The following is a 17,959-nucleotide window of genomic DNA, read 5'->3' on the forward strand; positions in this document are numbered from 1 at the left end:
ACCTGGACCCAGAAGGGTGAATGGATTTTTAAGGGGTAACCTGAGTTCTGTTTCTTTTCCCCCTTTTCTAGGCTGATTCCAACAAAACCAGAATTGATGAGGCCAACCAACGTGCAACAAAGATGCTGGGAAGTGGTTAAATGTGCCCACCCGTGTTCTCCTCTGAATGCTATCGGGCAAGATAGCTCCTTCATGCTTTTCTCATGGTATTATCTAGTAGGTCTGCACACATAACACACATCAGTCCACCCCCATTGTGAATGTTGTCCTGTGTCATCTGTCAGCTTCCCAACAATACTTTGTGTCTTTTGTTCTCTCTGGGTCTCTTTCTTTCCAAAGGTTGTATATAGTGGTCATTTGGTGGCTCTAACTCCTTGATGTCTTGAGTTTCATTTTTCCTTTTCTCTCCTCAGTGGCATTTGCTGAATAACAACAATTTAGGAATGCTCAATGTGCTGTTGATTCTTTCAATCCACAGTATTGTTCTTGTAAAACTGTGACATTCCACAGAGCTACTGCCACAGTCCTTTGAGTGTCAGGCTCTGAATCTCTCAAAATGTGCCGTCTTCGGTTCCTCATGGCTGTTATCTGTCTTTATGATTTCATGATTAGACAATGTGGAATTACATAACAGGCATTGCACTAAAAGTGATGTGATTTATGCATTTATGCATGAGAACTAAATAGATTTTTAGATTCCTACTTAAACAAAAACTTTCCATGACAGTAGCATACTGATGAAACAACACACACACACATAAAACAACAGCAACAACAACAACAGAACAACAACAAAGCATGCTCAGTATTGAGACACTGTCAAGATTAAGTTATACCAGCAAAAGTGCAGTAGTGTCACTTTTTTCCTGTCAATATATAGAGACTTCTAAATCATAATCATCCTTTTTTTAAAAAAAAGAATTTTAAAAAAGATGGATTTGACACACTCACCATTTAATCATTTCCAGCAAAATATATGTTTGGCTGAAATTATGTCAAATGGATGTAATATAGGGTTTGTTTGCTGCTTTTGATGGCTACGTTTTGGAGAAAGCAATCTTGCTGTGAAACAGTGTGGATGTAAATTTTATAAGGCTGACTCTTACTAACCACCATTTCCCCTGTGGTTTGTTATCAGTACAATTCTTTGTTGCTTAATCTAGAGCTATGCACACCAAATTGCTGAGATGTTTAGTAGCTGATAAAGAAACCTTTTAAAAAATAATATAAATGAATGAAATATAAACTGTGAGATAAATATCATTATAGCATGTAATATTAAATTCCTCCTGTCTCCTCTGTCAGTTTGTGAAGTGATTGACATTTTGTAGCTAGTTTAAAATTATTAAAAATTATAGACTCCAGATGATCTGCTTTAATTTCTTCATGGACTCGCCTGATTTTGCACTCACATGAGAAGAGAAAGCCTGGCTACCCTATCCCAGCTACTACAAATCAGTTCTGTGTGCTGAAGATAGTGTGGGGGAAAAGATAAGATTTAAGCATGATTCCAGTGGCAACAGACAACTTGGCTTGGTTCTCATAACCTGCTCTAGAATTACCTTGTGAATTCAGTGTTGACTAAGGAAGAAAATGTAGTTATCCAGAAGACATAGAAAAAAAGTTATAGGAAAAATATCTATGGAACCCAGGCATGGCCCTACGTAGATTCAGGTATATCTGGTGTCTATCAACTCCAATGTTCCTTCCTTTCCACAAAATCTCCACCATCTAAAATTGAGGGCTTCACTACCACACCACCACTGACTCCCTGTTTTTTTTAAACAGCTTTACTGACTCACTATAAAATTCACCCATTTAAATATATAATTAAATTTTTTTGTATGTTCACAGAGATATGCAATCTAATTTTAGAACATCTTTATCACTGCTGCCAAAATATCCCATACCTATTAGCAATCACTCCCATCTCACTTCTCCCAGTCCTAGGGAACTACTGGTTTCCTAGTTATCTCTATAGATTTGCCTATACATTTCATATAAATGGCATCATACAACGTGTGGTCCTCGGGAACTGGTTTCTTTCACTTAGCATAATGTTTTCAAGGTTCCTCCATGTTGTATCACAGATCAGTACTTCATTCTTTTATTGCCAAATAATATTCTATTGTATGTATAGATACTATTTTGTTTATCCATTCATCAGGTTATGAATATTTGCATTGTTTCTGCTTTTTGACTTTTTTTTTTTTTTGAGACAATCTTGCTCCATCGCTCAGGCTGGAGTGCAGTGGTGTGATCTCGGCTCACTACAACCTCCGCCTCCTGGTTCAAGTGATTCTCCTTCCTCAGCCTCCCAAGTAGCTGGGATTACAGGCGCCTGTCACCATACCCAGCTATTTTTTTTTTTTTTTTGTATTTTTAGTAGACATGGTTTCACCATGTTGGCCAGGCTGGTCTCAAACTCCTGACCTCAGGTGATCCACCTGCCTTGGCCTCCCAAAGTGCTAGGATTACAGGCATGAGCCACTGTGCCCGGCCACTTTTTGACTATTACGAATAATGCTGCTATGAACATTGATGTAAAAGTTTTGTGTAGACATAAGATTTTTTATTCACTTGCCCCACAGTTTTACCAACATCATTGCCTGTCCCACCATAACCACCACTAACACCTCCACCACCATCACCTCCACCACCATCACCTCCACCATCACTATCCCTACTCCTACTAACACCACCACTGCCTCAATTACTACCACCTTACCTTTTCCACTGGCTCTACCACCTCCACACCATCTTAACCAGCATGCCCATTACCTCCACCCTTATTACCATTATAATCACCATCATCACCTCTATCGTCACTGTTGCTCCCACTGCCACCATCACTACCACCAGTTGACCACCACCATCTCTTCTGCCAGCAACATCATCATCACTTCCATCACCTCTGCCACCTCCTCCACCTCTCTCTACATCCCCGTAGTAGCAATGCAGATACATTCATCCTGGTTGCCTTGGTTGACTGTCAGATAATTTTATCCATAAAAACATCTCTGGAGGTTTGGTGAGAGCAATTAAGGAGCAAGAACAGTGATGACAGTAAATATGTGTAGTTCTTTAACCTTTTCCTAAGCCTGAGAACAGGCTCCTGTAAGTAGCCAGAGGCTTTTGGAAGTTACTGTAAGGAACAGTAGTAACAACAAACTTATTCCTTAAAATTAAGGTAGTAGAAAGGATGCTAGAAGATGGGAAAAGTAAATAAATTTACTGCATATGTCAAAGCTGCCAAGGGGTCAAATACAGGCTACATTTGAAAATTCTGTTCCAGACTCCATCTGTTCTTAGCCAGATGAGTGAGTGCATTTCCACATTGTTTGAGTAATTAAAACCTTTCACTGGATACACGAAAAGTAAGATGCAGGCATTTTGCTTTAAGGCCTGTCACATGATTCTTTCTGAAGCATATTTCTTTTGGTGATTGAGATTATCCAACCACAGCTTGTATGCAGTCATCTCCATTAGGCTAAAGGGAGACCTATGCCCCAGGGATGAATCAGCTCTGGGTAATGCGCTAACTCAGAAAGTACATTAGAAATGAAATGATTAGGGCAATGTGGAACACTGTGAAAACTCAATCTTCTACCTCCCTTGTACTTGGCACTGGCAGAGGACCCTTCTACAAAAGACCAGAAGGTGAAGGGTGGCCTCGGATCCCTGTAACAGAGTCCTTTTCTCTTGTCAGACTCTCATTTCTATTTCTGTTACGCTTCTTCCACATCCTCCTACAGCCACTGCTTTCACCAACTTTCCCCAATCTCTGTTTCACTAATTCATTAATAAATTGATGATTGCATTGAACAAGAAAGGAAAGAAAATTCATATTTTGTGATCATCTTTCTAGTACATGCCAGGCACTGTGCTAAGTGCTTCATTTATGTTGACTCAATAAACTCTTTTTAAAAAAGAGCTTGGCAATTTGGCAAAACCAGCATTATTAGCCCCGTTTTGCAGATGAAGAAACTTTATTTGAGCAAGCTCTCTCAGCTAATAAGTGATATGGGTGTGATTTAAGCCAGATGTGTGTGACTTTGAAGTTTTAGAGAGTCCTGGAATATACATTTCAGGAATACACCTCTGTCAATTCAGCCAGCCAAGAAACTCCTAGAGACATTTGGTTCAACAAGGAGAAGCAAAGAAAGATGGATGTCATAGCAGAAGGTCCTGGTGAACCTACCTTTCATTCACTCACTCATTTAAGAAATATTTATTGAGCTTCCATTGTATATCAAGCCTTATTCTGCATATTGGGAAAACAGCAATAGGAGAAACAAAAAGCAAACAGACAAAGCAGGGAAAATTCCTTGCATTAACTGAACTTACACTCAATCTACAGAGACAGAGATTAACAATATATAAAGTACATGGAATGGTAAATGTTGTAGAGAAATGCAACACAATGAAGGGGGTGCGGAGCATAAGAGGTAGGAGAGAGGGTGTATCTTAGTCCACTTGTGCTGCTATAACCAAATACCATAGACTGGGTAATTCATAAATAAAAGAAATTTATTTCTCGCAGTTCTGAAGACTGTGAAGTCCAAGATCGAGGTACCAGCATTGGATGTCTGGTAAGGGCTGCTCTCTGTGCTTCAAAGATGGTACCTTGTTGCTGTATTCTCTGGAGGGGACAAACTCTGTGTCCTCACATGGAAGAAGGTAGAAGGACAAAAGGGACTAAACTAGTTCTCTCTAGCCCTGTTAAAAGGCACTAGTTCATTCATGAGAGTGAAGCTCTCATGACTTTATCACTCCCCAAAAGCCCTCATTTCTTAATACCACCACAATGGGGTTTAGGTTTCAACACATGAATTTTGGAGGGGACACTTTCAATTCATAGCCAGGTGTTACTGTAAAATAGAATGATCAGGGGAGACCTTACCAATAAAGTGAAGTTTAGTCAGGGAATTCTTCAAGATTTAGAGTAATTAAAATAGGTCCAGAGTGACCCACTGGAGAAGCAGAGGCTGAAAGTGACGAAATGAAAGTACAAATTGCCTCTATCTTTTTATTTAATAATAGTGGAGTACCTCCTCTGCTGCTTAGTACTCATGTTAAGTATTTCCTACATATGCTAGAATAAAGTTCCAAACCCTTGGCCCATTGAGCAAGGAAGCAAGTTCAGATAATGAGACAAGTGGTATGCAAGGAATGAATGTCAAGTCAAATTTTCTTAGAAGAGTAGAAGGTGTTGACCTCATGGTCCAAGATTTAGGTCTTCATACAATCATCCACTTACTAATTTACCTTCAAACATGTTTGCCGTGTACCTACCTCAGGTTATTTAAGTTTTGGAAACTCAAGTCTGTCTCTTAGAATGTAGGAAATAAGAAAACCAAGGAAAAGTGAACCATTATCAAGGCATTTAACTGTCGTACCCGCAGCTCTCCCCTGGATGAGTTGCCAACACTCTCAGTTGTCTCACTGTTCTGGAGGGGCAATCCCAGACAGGATGCCTCCAACTAGTGTTCGTTCACCCACCATTACACAATCCTTGGCTCCTCTAGCCTCTCGCCACAACACAGCTTCAAGACCATTCTATTCAGGGGGTTGACTGCCTTGAGTTTATGATCCTATCTCCATAAAGAAATCAGAAAAATTTGGCCCATAATCCTCCTACCAGACCCATCTGATGCCTTGCCCACATCCTCCAAGCACACACTTCTGTTCATAAAAGGCTGTTGTCAGTGAAGAATCATGTAATTCTCTGCCTTGAAGAAGGGATAGCCAGAACACTGAAGTTTTAATGGCCTTGCAAGCAGTCATCAAAAATGGATGAGGATGGATGAGTGGATACCGCAGCTTCTTTGACCCTAGGTTGGGATAACTCCAAGGTGTGTGTTCTGCATTGTCTCCCAGAGTTCCCCAGCTGAATCAATGTCTAATTGCTCATGTGATAACTCACCTGATAATTATCAATCGCTTTACCGGCTATCTGCTTTTCTCTGTCTCTTTTCCACCTTTCCTACTTTTTTTTTTTTTCCTGGAATCTCTTCTCAAATAAACTACTTGCCCAAAAAACCTTGTCTCAGGGTCTGCTTCAGAGAGTCCTACTAAGACATCACCTTCACAAGATTCATGTCAGCTCCTAAGCATCTCCCCCAAAACACTGCTGTAGAGAAATGTGCTGCCTTCCATCTGCTTCACAGCACTTTTTGGATCCATCATGATTCAGTGAAATGCCCCTCGGCATTCTTTGGTGCTGAGCAAGAAGCTGCATGCAAAGCAATACCAAAATGATTGCCTACACCTACTGCCCTTCACCATGAAATTTAGCCTTTGTCCTCAGGTATCACTACACCCTCCCCAAACAAGGGTTGGAGAAATGAAAGTTAATAGTGAAAGGCAATGTGCTGCCTCCCACAAACTTGCACACTAAAGGGTAGCATAGACATGCTCTGGAAAGAGAACTCAATCAGGAGTCTTGATTAAGACTTCCCTGAGTTTTAGTCTATGGATAAGCAAAATGGACATCATGATGCTTGCCTTACCGATTCCACAGGGTGGTTGGGAATATCAATGGGGATAATGTTCATTAAATTGCCTTGTAAATCTTCCATAACACTAAGATGATGATTAAGGTGAAAGGAAACACAATCAGCACCATCAGGGTCAGAAACAGGCCTATCTTGCTACCTTCAATTAGAAAATTCACTCATCACATGTATGTGCATAGGTTGTACTCACTGGACTTCATCTTAGGTTTAAGTAAATTAATTTCACATCAAGTATGTTTCATACCTTTCTCGAGTCTACCACTAAACTGCCCAAGTATCTCCATGTTCCCAATTATAGCCGTAGGGGTACTGAATTTTTCACCATTAAAACTCAGTCTCTGACCATTACCCAAAAGTCACCAAAGTCAAGGGCATTAATACTGTTTTCTCTATTGTTCCTGTCCAGAAAATAGGAATAATTCCCCAAATGTTACTATGAGCCCAAACGACTTTTACACTCTACAGTTCTATCTTCCTGTTACCTATTGTTATCATTTTTGCCAGTACTGTTAATGATAATAAGGGAAGCCAGGCAAAAAATTCAAGGAATATGGTGGAGGCGATGAACTTCTGTTATCAGTTAGCTGCTACTAGGTAACAAACTGCCCCAAAGCATAGTGTCTTAAAACAATAAATACTTATTTAGCTTGCAATTCTGCAGTTTGGCATTTGGGGATAAGCTTGGCTGGCAGTTCTTCTGGTCTCTGCTGGACTCCTCATGTGATTGTGGTCAGCTACAGCCCACTGGGTAGTTCAGCTTCTGGGAGCTGGCCGGCTAATGGTTGAGGCTCCTTCTCTACGAAGTCTCTCATTCTCCAGCAGGGAGCCAAGGTTTGTTCTCATGACAAAGTCAGGAGTCCAAGAAAGAGATTGGAAGCATGCAAGTTATCTTAAGGGCTAAGCTTTTCACCTCTGACATGTCCTGTTGGCCAAAGCAAGTCACGAGACCCTTCCAGATCCAAGAAACAGAGAAACATGCTCTGCCTCTTGTTGAAAAATTCTTCAGTCACATTGCAAAGAGTGTGCATATGGAGAGTGGCGAATAGTATGCCTGTCTTTGCAATCAATCTGCTACAACCTCAAAGAGGTGTATGGAATTCTTCTCTCCTCTTTGACCCTAGACTCTTACGAAAACAAAAAGTTAAGGTGAACTCTCAGTGTGTCTTAGAGCGAACACATGCCAATATTCTTCCCTTTTAGTGGTATTCAAAAGAAAAATCACTGGGCTTAGTGGTCCGGCAGCCCAAAGGAGGATTTGAGAACCATGAGCAGAGTGATTGTAGGTAGGGCTGAGGGTGGCTGCTGACAGCCTGTTGATAAGACTGACCTTAATCCTGAAACAACAAAACTAATCCCTCCTATTCAAAGCAACAGGGTTTCAGCCACATCATTAACCCCTAAATACCCAGAATTTGAAAGAAAACATTTCAAAATGTACAAATAAAACTGGATCCTCAATTAGCACTTGACAAACACCCTTATTCTGGACACTTCCGCGGTTTTTTTTTTTTTTTTTTCCTTTCTATCTTTTATTTGTTGCTATTTTGTGGGAATTTGCACTGAAATTTTGGAAGGAAAGGGGTCTTTCTTTTATTTTCCTTTCCTCTCCACCTTTTCTGTACAAAAATACAGTGTTCTCTTTACTAAGGGTACAAAAACGACTGATTACTCAGGGTTGAAAAAGAAATTATGTGTGTCAGAGACAGCTTAAGTATACACAAGATGTATCCTGGGTGTCTGGGGGTGTAGGGGTGTGGGAGGTGGCTGCTATCTTCCGAGGAACTGTTGTACTTCTTTAAATGAACCGTGACAACCACCAGTTTAGGAAAGATGAGGCAAGTGCTAATGGTGTGTGTTTTTAAACATCCAGAGGCTGTGGAGATAGAAAGCCCTAGAGACCTAAATCTGTACTTTCATTTGTTATTAAAGGCAAAACTCCAAATCAGACCAAACAGACTCTCCAAGGGGCTAGAGCTTTTATACCGCTCCACTTAAAATTCACTTTGTTTTCCACACGGATCGATTTGGCCATGACAATGGCCCATTTAAATTTCTACTCTCAGAGCTTTCACTTATATACATTAAATGCAAATTGCCTGCTCAGCGCTGAGAATAATTAGCTGTTCTTCAGTCAAGATATCTCTTCTAACTATCTCAACATAATTTGATTCCAAAGCAATGATTTCAAACCAAGAAGAAACTTTGGAGTACCTTGGAAGTGCTTTTCCCAAGTTAGGAGATGTTACAGGATGCCGCCTTAGAAAACAAAACCTGACATAGAGGAATAAGTCTAAGTAGTTTTTTGGCAGTGTGACTCCAGGGAGCAGGAATGAGGGATGAAAAAGTGAATGGTGAAAAAACTCATTGGAAAATCAATGGAGGCATGCGTTATGGAGTTAGCCAGCCAATGCTACAGCCACCTGCACGTTTGATTCTATGGGACAGCTGAGAAGCTTATGAAATGCATATTAGGACCATCTGCCTGGGACAGGAAAGGGAGCTGTATTTGCCCCTCAATTCCCAACTCCTTTTGGTCAAGGATTGCCACACTTTGTTTTCCACAACTATCGATTTGACTGTGACAATGGCCCATGTAAATTTCTAATCTCAGAACCTTCATTTATATACCTTAAAGATTACTTCCCTGTTCTGGGTTGTGTGCATGGATGACAATGGGTTATTTATAAGGCTGTCCTGCACCAGGGGACTAGAGAAATTCCAGGGCAGAAGGGAGAGGTGGGGCTGCGGTGGGGACAGTCAGCTCACACTTCTGTAAGGTTGGTTAGACCCTGTATGAAACTGATTGCCACTGCTGTGGGTGGAATAAGAGACGGGGACAAGAAAATTAGAAGATGTGTTTAAGAAGCATCTACTGTGGGAGGGAAATAAGGGAGAGACCACGCAAGCAGGACACCTACCCAGGGCACTGCATCTCGTTGTTCAGGTTGCATACAGTAACAGCAGCTCCACATTCACCTGTTCCATATATAGGGTTTCATCGGAGAGTTTGTTTGAAAGCACTTTCACTGTTAGAAGAGGCAAAAAAAAAAAAAAAAAAAAAAAGAGAGAGAGAGAGAAAGAAATCTTTAAAAGTCTCTGTTCTAGAATAATTTAGAGGACAAACAGGATGAACTCAAGAGTAGATGGAAAAGCTAAATATATAAATATTCTAAATATCGGTAGTGGATCTAAGGTTTTGGATGACAGATAATAACATCAAGAAAGGTGTTTTTTGGTTGATGTTTGGTTTTGTTCCTTTTAATCCTAAAGACCCAGAGGCAATGAACCAGACAGTTTAGCATGAAGAGGAAGACAAGGAAAAGGAACACCAAAGAAAACAGAGTCAAGCAATTTTGACAAAATGGTAACACAGAAGAGAATGAGGAGAACTGACATTACTAGTTAAAAAGGAACAAGAGTTTGAGATCAACCTGGCCAACATGGTAAAAACCTGTCTCTACAAAAGATATAAAGCTTATCTGGGTGTTGTGGTGCATGCCTATAGTCCCAGCTCCTCAGGAGGCTGAGGCAGGAAGGAGAATCGCTTGAACCTGGGAGGCAGAGGTTGCAGTGAGCCGAGATGGCACCACTGCACTCCAGCCTGGGCATCAGAGCAAGACTGTCTCAAAGAAAAAAAAAAAAAAGTATTTAAAAAGGAACTACAGAAAAAAGTACAAAAAGAAGCTTTTAAATAACAATGGTTTCTGAAGGATTGGAGGACAGGGGCTGTTTACGAACTCAGTTCTCCCTTGCCTCTTCAGGCTATTTCTAGTTCGTCTTCCTGAAATAACCTGTTCCTTGGTTGCCCTCTCTTCCTTTATTCTCACAGCCATCACCAAGGTGCCCTTGAATACACCCTCCTACACCACAAAGCTGTTCTCATCCTGGGTCTCAGCTCATCCAACACTGCTCCAAAGTTCAGCAATCTTAAACTCCATATATGTCATTCTCTAACCAAAATAGTCATACCTCCACTCTCTCATGTTCTTTCTTGTGTCTCTGCACTTGCCCTTCAAACTAATCTAAACTTCTAGTGTCTGTTTCTAAGTTTTCTCTCAATGAGCCCAATTTCCAATCCTGCCAAGAGCTCCAGTGTGTGACAGCCTCCACTCTCGGGTCAACATCTTTCATGTTCTGCCCTTCAATCCTGGACTATAAATCCCAAACTCTGGATCAATAGAATTCTCTGCCTGACCCCTCCTTAGGCCTGGGGTCCTTGGGAACACAGGAAAATCCTGGACTGGTACCACGGAAAATGTATGATCCCATTGAAGTTCTCATGCCCAGCAGTGGCAGTGTAAATTGGTATAACCACTTTAGAAAACCATTTGGCTGTAAGTACTAAAGCTGTATGCATACACTGACTTGGCAATTCTATTCTTAAGTATCTATTTAACAGAAATACAGTGGTCCTTTTGTATAGGCAAGGAATTAGTTCCAGGACCTCTGCTTCTACCCAAATCTGTGTACTCTCAAGTCTTGAAGTCAGTCCTGTGAAACCTGAGTATAGAAAAAGTCAGCCCTTTGTATCCCTGAGTTTTGCATCATATGAACACTGTATTTTCCATCCCCATTTGGTAGAAAATAATCCACATATAAGTGAATCTGTGCAGTTCAAACCCAGGTTGTTCAAGGGTCAACTGTATATACTTTTGTTCATGCAAAGACAGGTACTAGAATGTTTGTAGCTCAAACTGGCATTTATCCACATGCCCATCAACAATAGAATGAAGAAATAAATTTTGGCTGTTTTAACATAGAACACCTACAGTAATGAGAATAAGTAAACTACAGTTACATGCTAAAGCAACATACATAAGTCTTATCAGCTCAATATAGAATGGAAGAAGCCAAATACAAAAGAGAGCATATAGTTTGATTCCATGTGTATAAAGTTCAGAAACAGGAAAAATGAGTCCATAATGTTAGAAGCTAGAATACTGGTAATCCTTGGGGGAAATGGTCAGTGACTAAAGACACAAGGGAAGCTTCTGCAGTGCTAGTAATATCCTGTTTCTTGATATAGGTGCTGGTTACATGGGTGTGTTCAGTTAGTGAAAGTTTACTGATCTGTGTAATATGTTACATGTGTACTTTTCTGTATGTATATCTCAACAAGGAAGTTCAAAATAGTTACCAAAATGACAAATATATGTATATATATAGTCTCCAACTTCATCTGGCTCTCCCTTCAGATCCAGGGGACTTCCAAACACAAAAGAGCCCTTCCTACCCCACCCTTTTCTTTTCCTCTCTCGTAGCATGACTTTTCATTGCACTTAAAAGAAAAAACAAGGCGCTGGACGTGGTGGCTCACGCCTGTAATCCCAGCACTTTGGGAGGCCAAGGCAGGCGGATCACCTGAGGTCGGGAGTTCAAGACCAGCCTGGCCAACATGGTGAAACCCTGTCTCTACTAAAATACAAAAATTAGCTGGGCATGGTGGTGGGTGCCTGTAATCCCAGCTACTCAGGGGCTGAGGCAGGAGAATCGCTTGAACCCAGGAGGCAGAGGTTAGCAGTAGGCCGAGATCATACCACTGCACTCCAGCCTGGGCAACAAAGCCAGACTCTGAAATAAATAAATAAATAAATGAAATAAAAGATTTTAAAAAAAGAAAAGATTTTTAAAAAAGAAAAAACAGAAGTTACCAGCAGGGGCATAGGTTACATAATTCCTTCCCAATATGAAAAATGCTCCCTGGAGTAGTACAGCACCATGGTCTACAATCATAAGGCATAAACCACTTTCGTTTCCTGTCCCTCCAGTTTCAAAATGTCCCTTCCCATCTATGCTGTATTGCCTTCCTGTATCAGTAAGGCTCTTAGAATGACTGGATAATGTAACAGGACTTTAATAACAGCAACTATTTAGAAAGGTGTGGGCAAGTTTAGAGAAACCAAGGAGGATAGTGAAGTCCCTTGGGACTAGCAACAGTGGGGGCCCTTCCCATCCCTAGTCCCAAAGAGGCAAGGAAAGGGAGCAGTTTCCCTGAACCTAGAAAAGGCAGTTTTCCATGGAGAGGACACCGTCTGGCTGAAGCTGTGGCCTTTGGTGAAGGGATGGAGCCAACCTAAGGCAACGTGGAGAGAGAAAACTGAAAATAAATACCAATCTCCCTACACTCCTACCGTCTGATTTCTTGCCTTTGTGATGACTCCCAAGGGCCAAAGCATACCAGAAGCTAGCAGATGGGAGTCAGTAATGAGGTCCACACAAATTGGTACTTCCAAGACCCAGAACATGGTGGAGAAGGGTAGAGTGTTGGTTTGGAGGAATGAGTGAGGGCTTCAAACACATTCTCTCTCCATAGGTATCTTTATCCAGTCACACTGACTCGACTGAGGCTGTTGTAGCTGTATGAAACAGTCTTACTAAACGTGCCTCAAGCAAAAGGAAGCTTGTGGTGAAGGTCACACAGAAGAATTGAAATTAGAGAGTCATGGAGTCTTCTCTTCCTCTTGCTTAACGGCTTTGTGATATTTCCACTTGTTTGTCTTTATATTCTCACTGCTTTGGCTACCTCATAATGTTGGCTAAAGAGAACCAACCATGTTTTCTCCATTTACTTTTTTCATCCCAACCTTTCAGCTTCTGCTTTCATTGCTTTCCCCCTCATTCCCACAGAAATGAATCCAGTTAGTTCCCCATTTAGGTTCACAACAGGCAACATCATAGGTTGCTGAGCAGCCTATGTTTGGATTGGCTGAGCTCAGTCATGTGCTCACCTTTGGTTCAACGAGCTATTGACGGAGAAGTTGGTCATGTGACACAAAACATGGCTACCTACGTAGCAGGAGCTGTAGTTGGGAGAATGGGCGTAGTGAGTGAGTACCTGTTGATATCTACATAATCGTCTTAAATCACTAGTGTTTAAAATATTTCCTTTTTGGTTTAGATGCTCTTAAAATGGAGACTGACATATGTTCTTGGATTCAGGTAGTTTATTTAAGAGGTGATCTCAGGGAGCTGGAGTAAGAGATCTGTTAAGAAAAGTCACTGTAAGCATTGTTGTCAAGATCACCACTCTGGGCAATGGGGCTCAATTCCATGGGACCTCTGAGAAGTGTACAGAATGCCTCTCAGAACTGGCATCCAAAAGATGGGTGGCAGGAGCATTTATTCATCAGCTCTCATCCATGTACCTAAAGGGTTATTTCTAGAGGAACTAATTTCCCCCACACTGCCATGCTTGCATCCACGGGGTCAAGTAAACTCTCGTAGATGCCCATGGCATTGAAGAAGCCCTGAGACAAAAAGGAAAACCCAAGGTACACACTAAAGGCGAGATGCTTCCTGATTGAAGTGAGTCAAAGCCTGTACAGAATTGTCTACTCATCTATGGCTAAAATTAGAGCTAAGGCCAAGAGACCATGGATAGTTCTAACATCATGCAGTAGTTGATAACCATTGTTGTTTTCATTTCTTGACTCTCAATTTTCCTGTCCATTCTCTACAATCTATCTTCCATCCTTCTTCACCTTTATTAAACCCTCACTCAGGTCACCGTAAAACTCATCATACTTTCTGGTTACAAAACAAACAAATAAAATATTTCAATCCTCAGCTACTCTAGTCTCCCTGGGATATTTGATATTGTTAACCTCAACTCAAAAAAAAACTTTTTTGTCTGTTTTGGCAAAACCGCTTTCCCTTGGGTTTTCTCTGACTGCTTTTTGTCGATCTCCTTCGGTTTCTCTTCTTCTGCACATATTTTAGGTGTCTGCATTTCCCTAAGATACTAAATTGGGTTTGCTTCTCAAAGTATACAAACCCAACCTTGCCTATAATAGCTTCAGCTACTACCTTTATGCAAATGATTCCCAAACCTAGATGCCTGCTGCAGGCTCCTCTTCTGAGGCCCAAAACCATATTTCTGCCTGCCTACTAAACACCTCCTTCTAGCTCACCCACAGGCACTTCAAACTCATCATGAACCACAATGACATGCTCACCACCGCCCCCTTCTAAACTTCTCTGCCTTGGGACTGAAGCCAGGAACCACCCCCTCATTAAATCAGTCACCATGTCTTGTCTATGCCACCTCCGAATATCTCCTCTGCCCCCTCTTTTCCCATGGCCATATCTGGGATAGCACAGACTCAGTATGAGCCTACCCAGTTCCTGCTTGGGTCTCACCTCACCCTCTATACCACTCCCAGAGCATAGTTAAAAACCATCAATCCGATCATTTTATGCCTCTTCAATTCTCCAATAGGTACCTTTAAGATGTGAAAATTCTAGCACTGCGTACGAAGCTATTCCTGATCCAGTGGCTGCCAAAAATTTGGACTCATCCATTACTATTGCTCTCCAATTTACTAAGATACTTGCAGTTATCTAAAAGGATGTTCTTCTCCCACCCCACCTTGGCAAATACCTGCTCATCTTTGGGACTTTATTCAGGCAACTGAAGTCTTCAACTTCCCAAGGCAGATTTAAACACTCCCATTTCAGTCTTCTCAGAGCACCCTATACAATCTTCAAGTATAATATTTATTATATATTGCTTTGCACTTTTTTCCGTTATATTTGTCTCTTGTATGACACTGTGAACTTGTCTGTTACTAATGCTTCATAACAAGTAATCATGCAATCTCGGTGGACTACAACAATAAATACTAATGTCTCACGCTTCTTCAGTATATATCTGAGCTGGGCTCAGCTAAGCAGTTCTCATCTCTGCTGGAATCATTTATGCACCTGTGGCTCAGCTGAGTCTCTGTCTAGGCTGGGCTGGGTTTGGGCAGCTTAGCTGGGGTTTGCTCTGCTTCATTCATCTCTCATCCTTGAAGGCAGCGATGTTTGTCTCATTCCTCGTAGTGTTGAATTGTTGAATCAAAGAGCCCCATGAGATAGCTAGTTAACACTGTGTATATTAAACAGAAAATTCTAAGTTAAATTGTGTCCCCCACATTTTCCAAACTCTTCCCTCATCCATGCCTACGAAAGCAGAATACCCTCTCACTCATCTTCATAGATACTATTTTTTCACTATTTCATATAAGACTTCCATGTTTCTTGCAACCTCCCAGCAGAACATTCAAATACCAGGTGGTATTTTTATCCACAGGGCAACAATGACTTGTTTGCCTTGTGTGAAGCTATTTGAAAAAAAGACAGTTGGATGGTTTAAAATATGCCTCCAAATTAGTCAACACTACCTTCAAAAGGTGAGGCCAAATTCTCTTCCCCTCGAGTATGAGCTTAGTAACTCACTTCTATGGACTAAAATAAGGCAGAGGTGACAATGTGTAATCTCTGAGACTAGGTTATCAAAGGCCTTGTGGCTTCCTCCTTTCTTTCTCTTGGATCAGTTGCATTGGAAGAAGCCAGCTGTTATGTAAAGCAAGTACTCAAGCAACCCTCTAAGGAGGTCTGTGTGGCAAGGAACTGAGGCCTTCAGCCAATCTGCTTCTAGGAAGCAGATCCTCCAGCCCCTTCTGAAGATGGCAGCCCCAACCAACATATTGACTGCAGTCTCATCAGAGACCCTGAGCCAAAACCACCCAGCTACTCTGCTCTTGCATCCTGATTCTCAGAAACTTTGTGAGATGACAAATGTTTGTTGTTTGGGGTTGCTAAGTTTGGGGATAATTTGCACGTGGCAATAGATAACTATTTCAGCCACTTTGTGAACAAGCTATTAAACCCTCCCCTAAAGCCCAACTTTCATAATTACAACATTACAGTGGCTTCTGAACAGCACAAAGGGTAGAAAATAGACTGTCACCACCACCTCCTTGTTAGAATCCCTCTACCTGGTGTCTAAAAAAACAACAAAACAATTACCTACCTTCATTTGAGGCTAATAAAAAACGTCAGATTTTAGAAGGGAATGTCAAAATTGACTGCAAATTTTGACCAGGATTTCTGTGTTGAGCAGCTAATTTGTAGAGGAAGAACTGAAACGACTCCAGATCATCCCTTTGACTGAAGCCCAATCTTTAATTTTCAAATTCTATGTTCAGCGGCTACCTCGTCAGAGAAACCAGATTATTATAACACTAACCTGACATCTAGTTTATTGAAATGTAACTTGGTCTGTGCTCTGCACCTTGGCCCTAAGAAATAAAACACTTAAGGCCAAATCCTGGTGTAGCCCGAGGGTGATAATGAGGGAAATCATGCGGCTCCTAAAAATAATGACAAAAGGGAGCAGCATCAGAGGTGGTGAGTCACTGTTGTTTGGGAGGCAGGAGAAGGAGAGCAGAGAGAGGAGGAGATTATAAAAAAAGCTGAGCAGAAAATAAACATGGGCGCTGCAGACATGAAACTGAAGGGAGCACCCCAGGCCCCTGGCCCCAAAAAGTTCTAGAGCAGGCGGAGCTGGAGGGCTGGACAATCAGGGAGAAAGCTGCTCACTCCTGGTTCAGCCTGGGGAGCTGCCACCTACCCATGTATGGTGATTTTTCAGGTCCCCAGATCTCTCCTTTAACCACTGGACAGTAGCATCTACGTCCCCATCATGGCAGAAAACAAATACAGAAAAGACACTTTTACCTGGCATGATGCCAAGCCTGGGAGCTAGGAAAATGAATAGGGCCCTGGGGATTTAAAATTTAACAAGGAGATTGACCTAGGAAGAGTTATATACAAAAGAATGGAGCAAAAGCAATGACAGAGGATCGCACAAGGAATTATGGGAGACAGAGGAGGGCTGTCTATTCAGACCCAAGCCTGGAAGTGGTGAGAGGAGAAATCTGGGAGGCTAACTGGAGGAGGCAGCATATGAGCTACAGAGAATTATGCTGATGAAATATGTGTTGTGGGAGAGAGTGGGGGTCCCGAGTAATTCCAGGAAGAGGTAAATCACAACCGTATTAGTTTCCTATGGCTGCTGTAACAAATTCCCACAAAGCAGGTGGCTTAAAATAAAAGACATTTAGTCTCTCACTGTTCTAGGTGCCAGAAATCTGAAATTAAGCTGCTGATAGAGTCACACTCCCTAAAGAAGCTAGGGTCTAGGGGATAATCCATTCTTACCTCTTCCCACTCAGGCAGCTGCCAGCAGTCCCTGACTTGTGGCCGTACCATTCCAATCTCTGTCTCCCTCTTCCCCTCACCTCTTCTGTGTGTCAACTTTCCCACTGCCTCTGTCTTTTTTTGTTGTTGTTTTCTTTTGTTTTGAGACAGAGTCTCACTCTGTTTCCCAGGCTGGAGTGCAGTAGCGTGATCCCTCCTGGCTCACTGCTACAACCACCTCCCGGGTTCAAGTGATTCTCATGCCTCAGCCTCTCAAGTAGCTGGGATTACAGGTGTGCACTACCACGTTCAGCTCATTTTTGTATTTTTAGTAGAGACTGGGTTTTGCCATGTTGACCAGGCTGGTCTTGAACTCCTGACCTCAATTGATCTGCCCACCTTAGCCTCCCAAAATGCTGGGATTAGTGCGGTGAGCCACTGTGTCCGGCACTGCGTCTATTTTATAAGCACATTAG

At 41.7% G+C, this 17,959-nt stretch overlaps 1 protein-coding gene across 5 annotated transcripts in view; it reads left to right on the forward strand.

Annotated features, from left to right (window-relative positions):
• The window catches only part of SNAP25 (synaptosomal-associated protein, 25kDa), an 87,594-nt gene extending 86,230 nt beyond the window's left edge, over positions 1–1,364 (forward strand). For all 5 annotated transcript variants that reach the window (XM_011998689.1, XM_011998699.1, XM_011998723.1 and 2 more), the window contains one exon: positions 72–1,364. In XM_011998689.1, the coding sequence (XP_011854079.1) occupies positions 72–140 (69 nt within the window). In that variant the 3' untranslated portion in view covers positions 141–1,364. The remainder of the gene's footprint in view (positions 1–71) is intronic.
• Positions 1,365–17,959: the final 16,595 nt, after the last annotated feature.

The sequence above is a fragment of the Mandrillus leucophaeus genome, unplaced genomic scaffold (assembly GCF_000951045.1).
Source record: "Mandrillus leucophaeus isolate KB7577 unplaced genomic scaffold, Mleu.le_1.0 Scaffold116, whole genome shotgun sequence".
Taxonomy (NCBI): Eukaryota; Metazoa; Chordata; class Mammalia; order Primates; family Cercopithecidae; genus Mandrillus; species Mandrillus leucophaeus.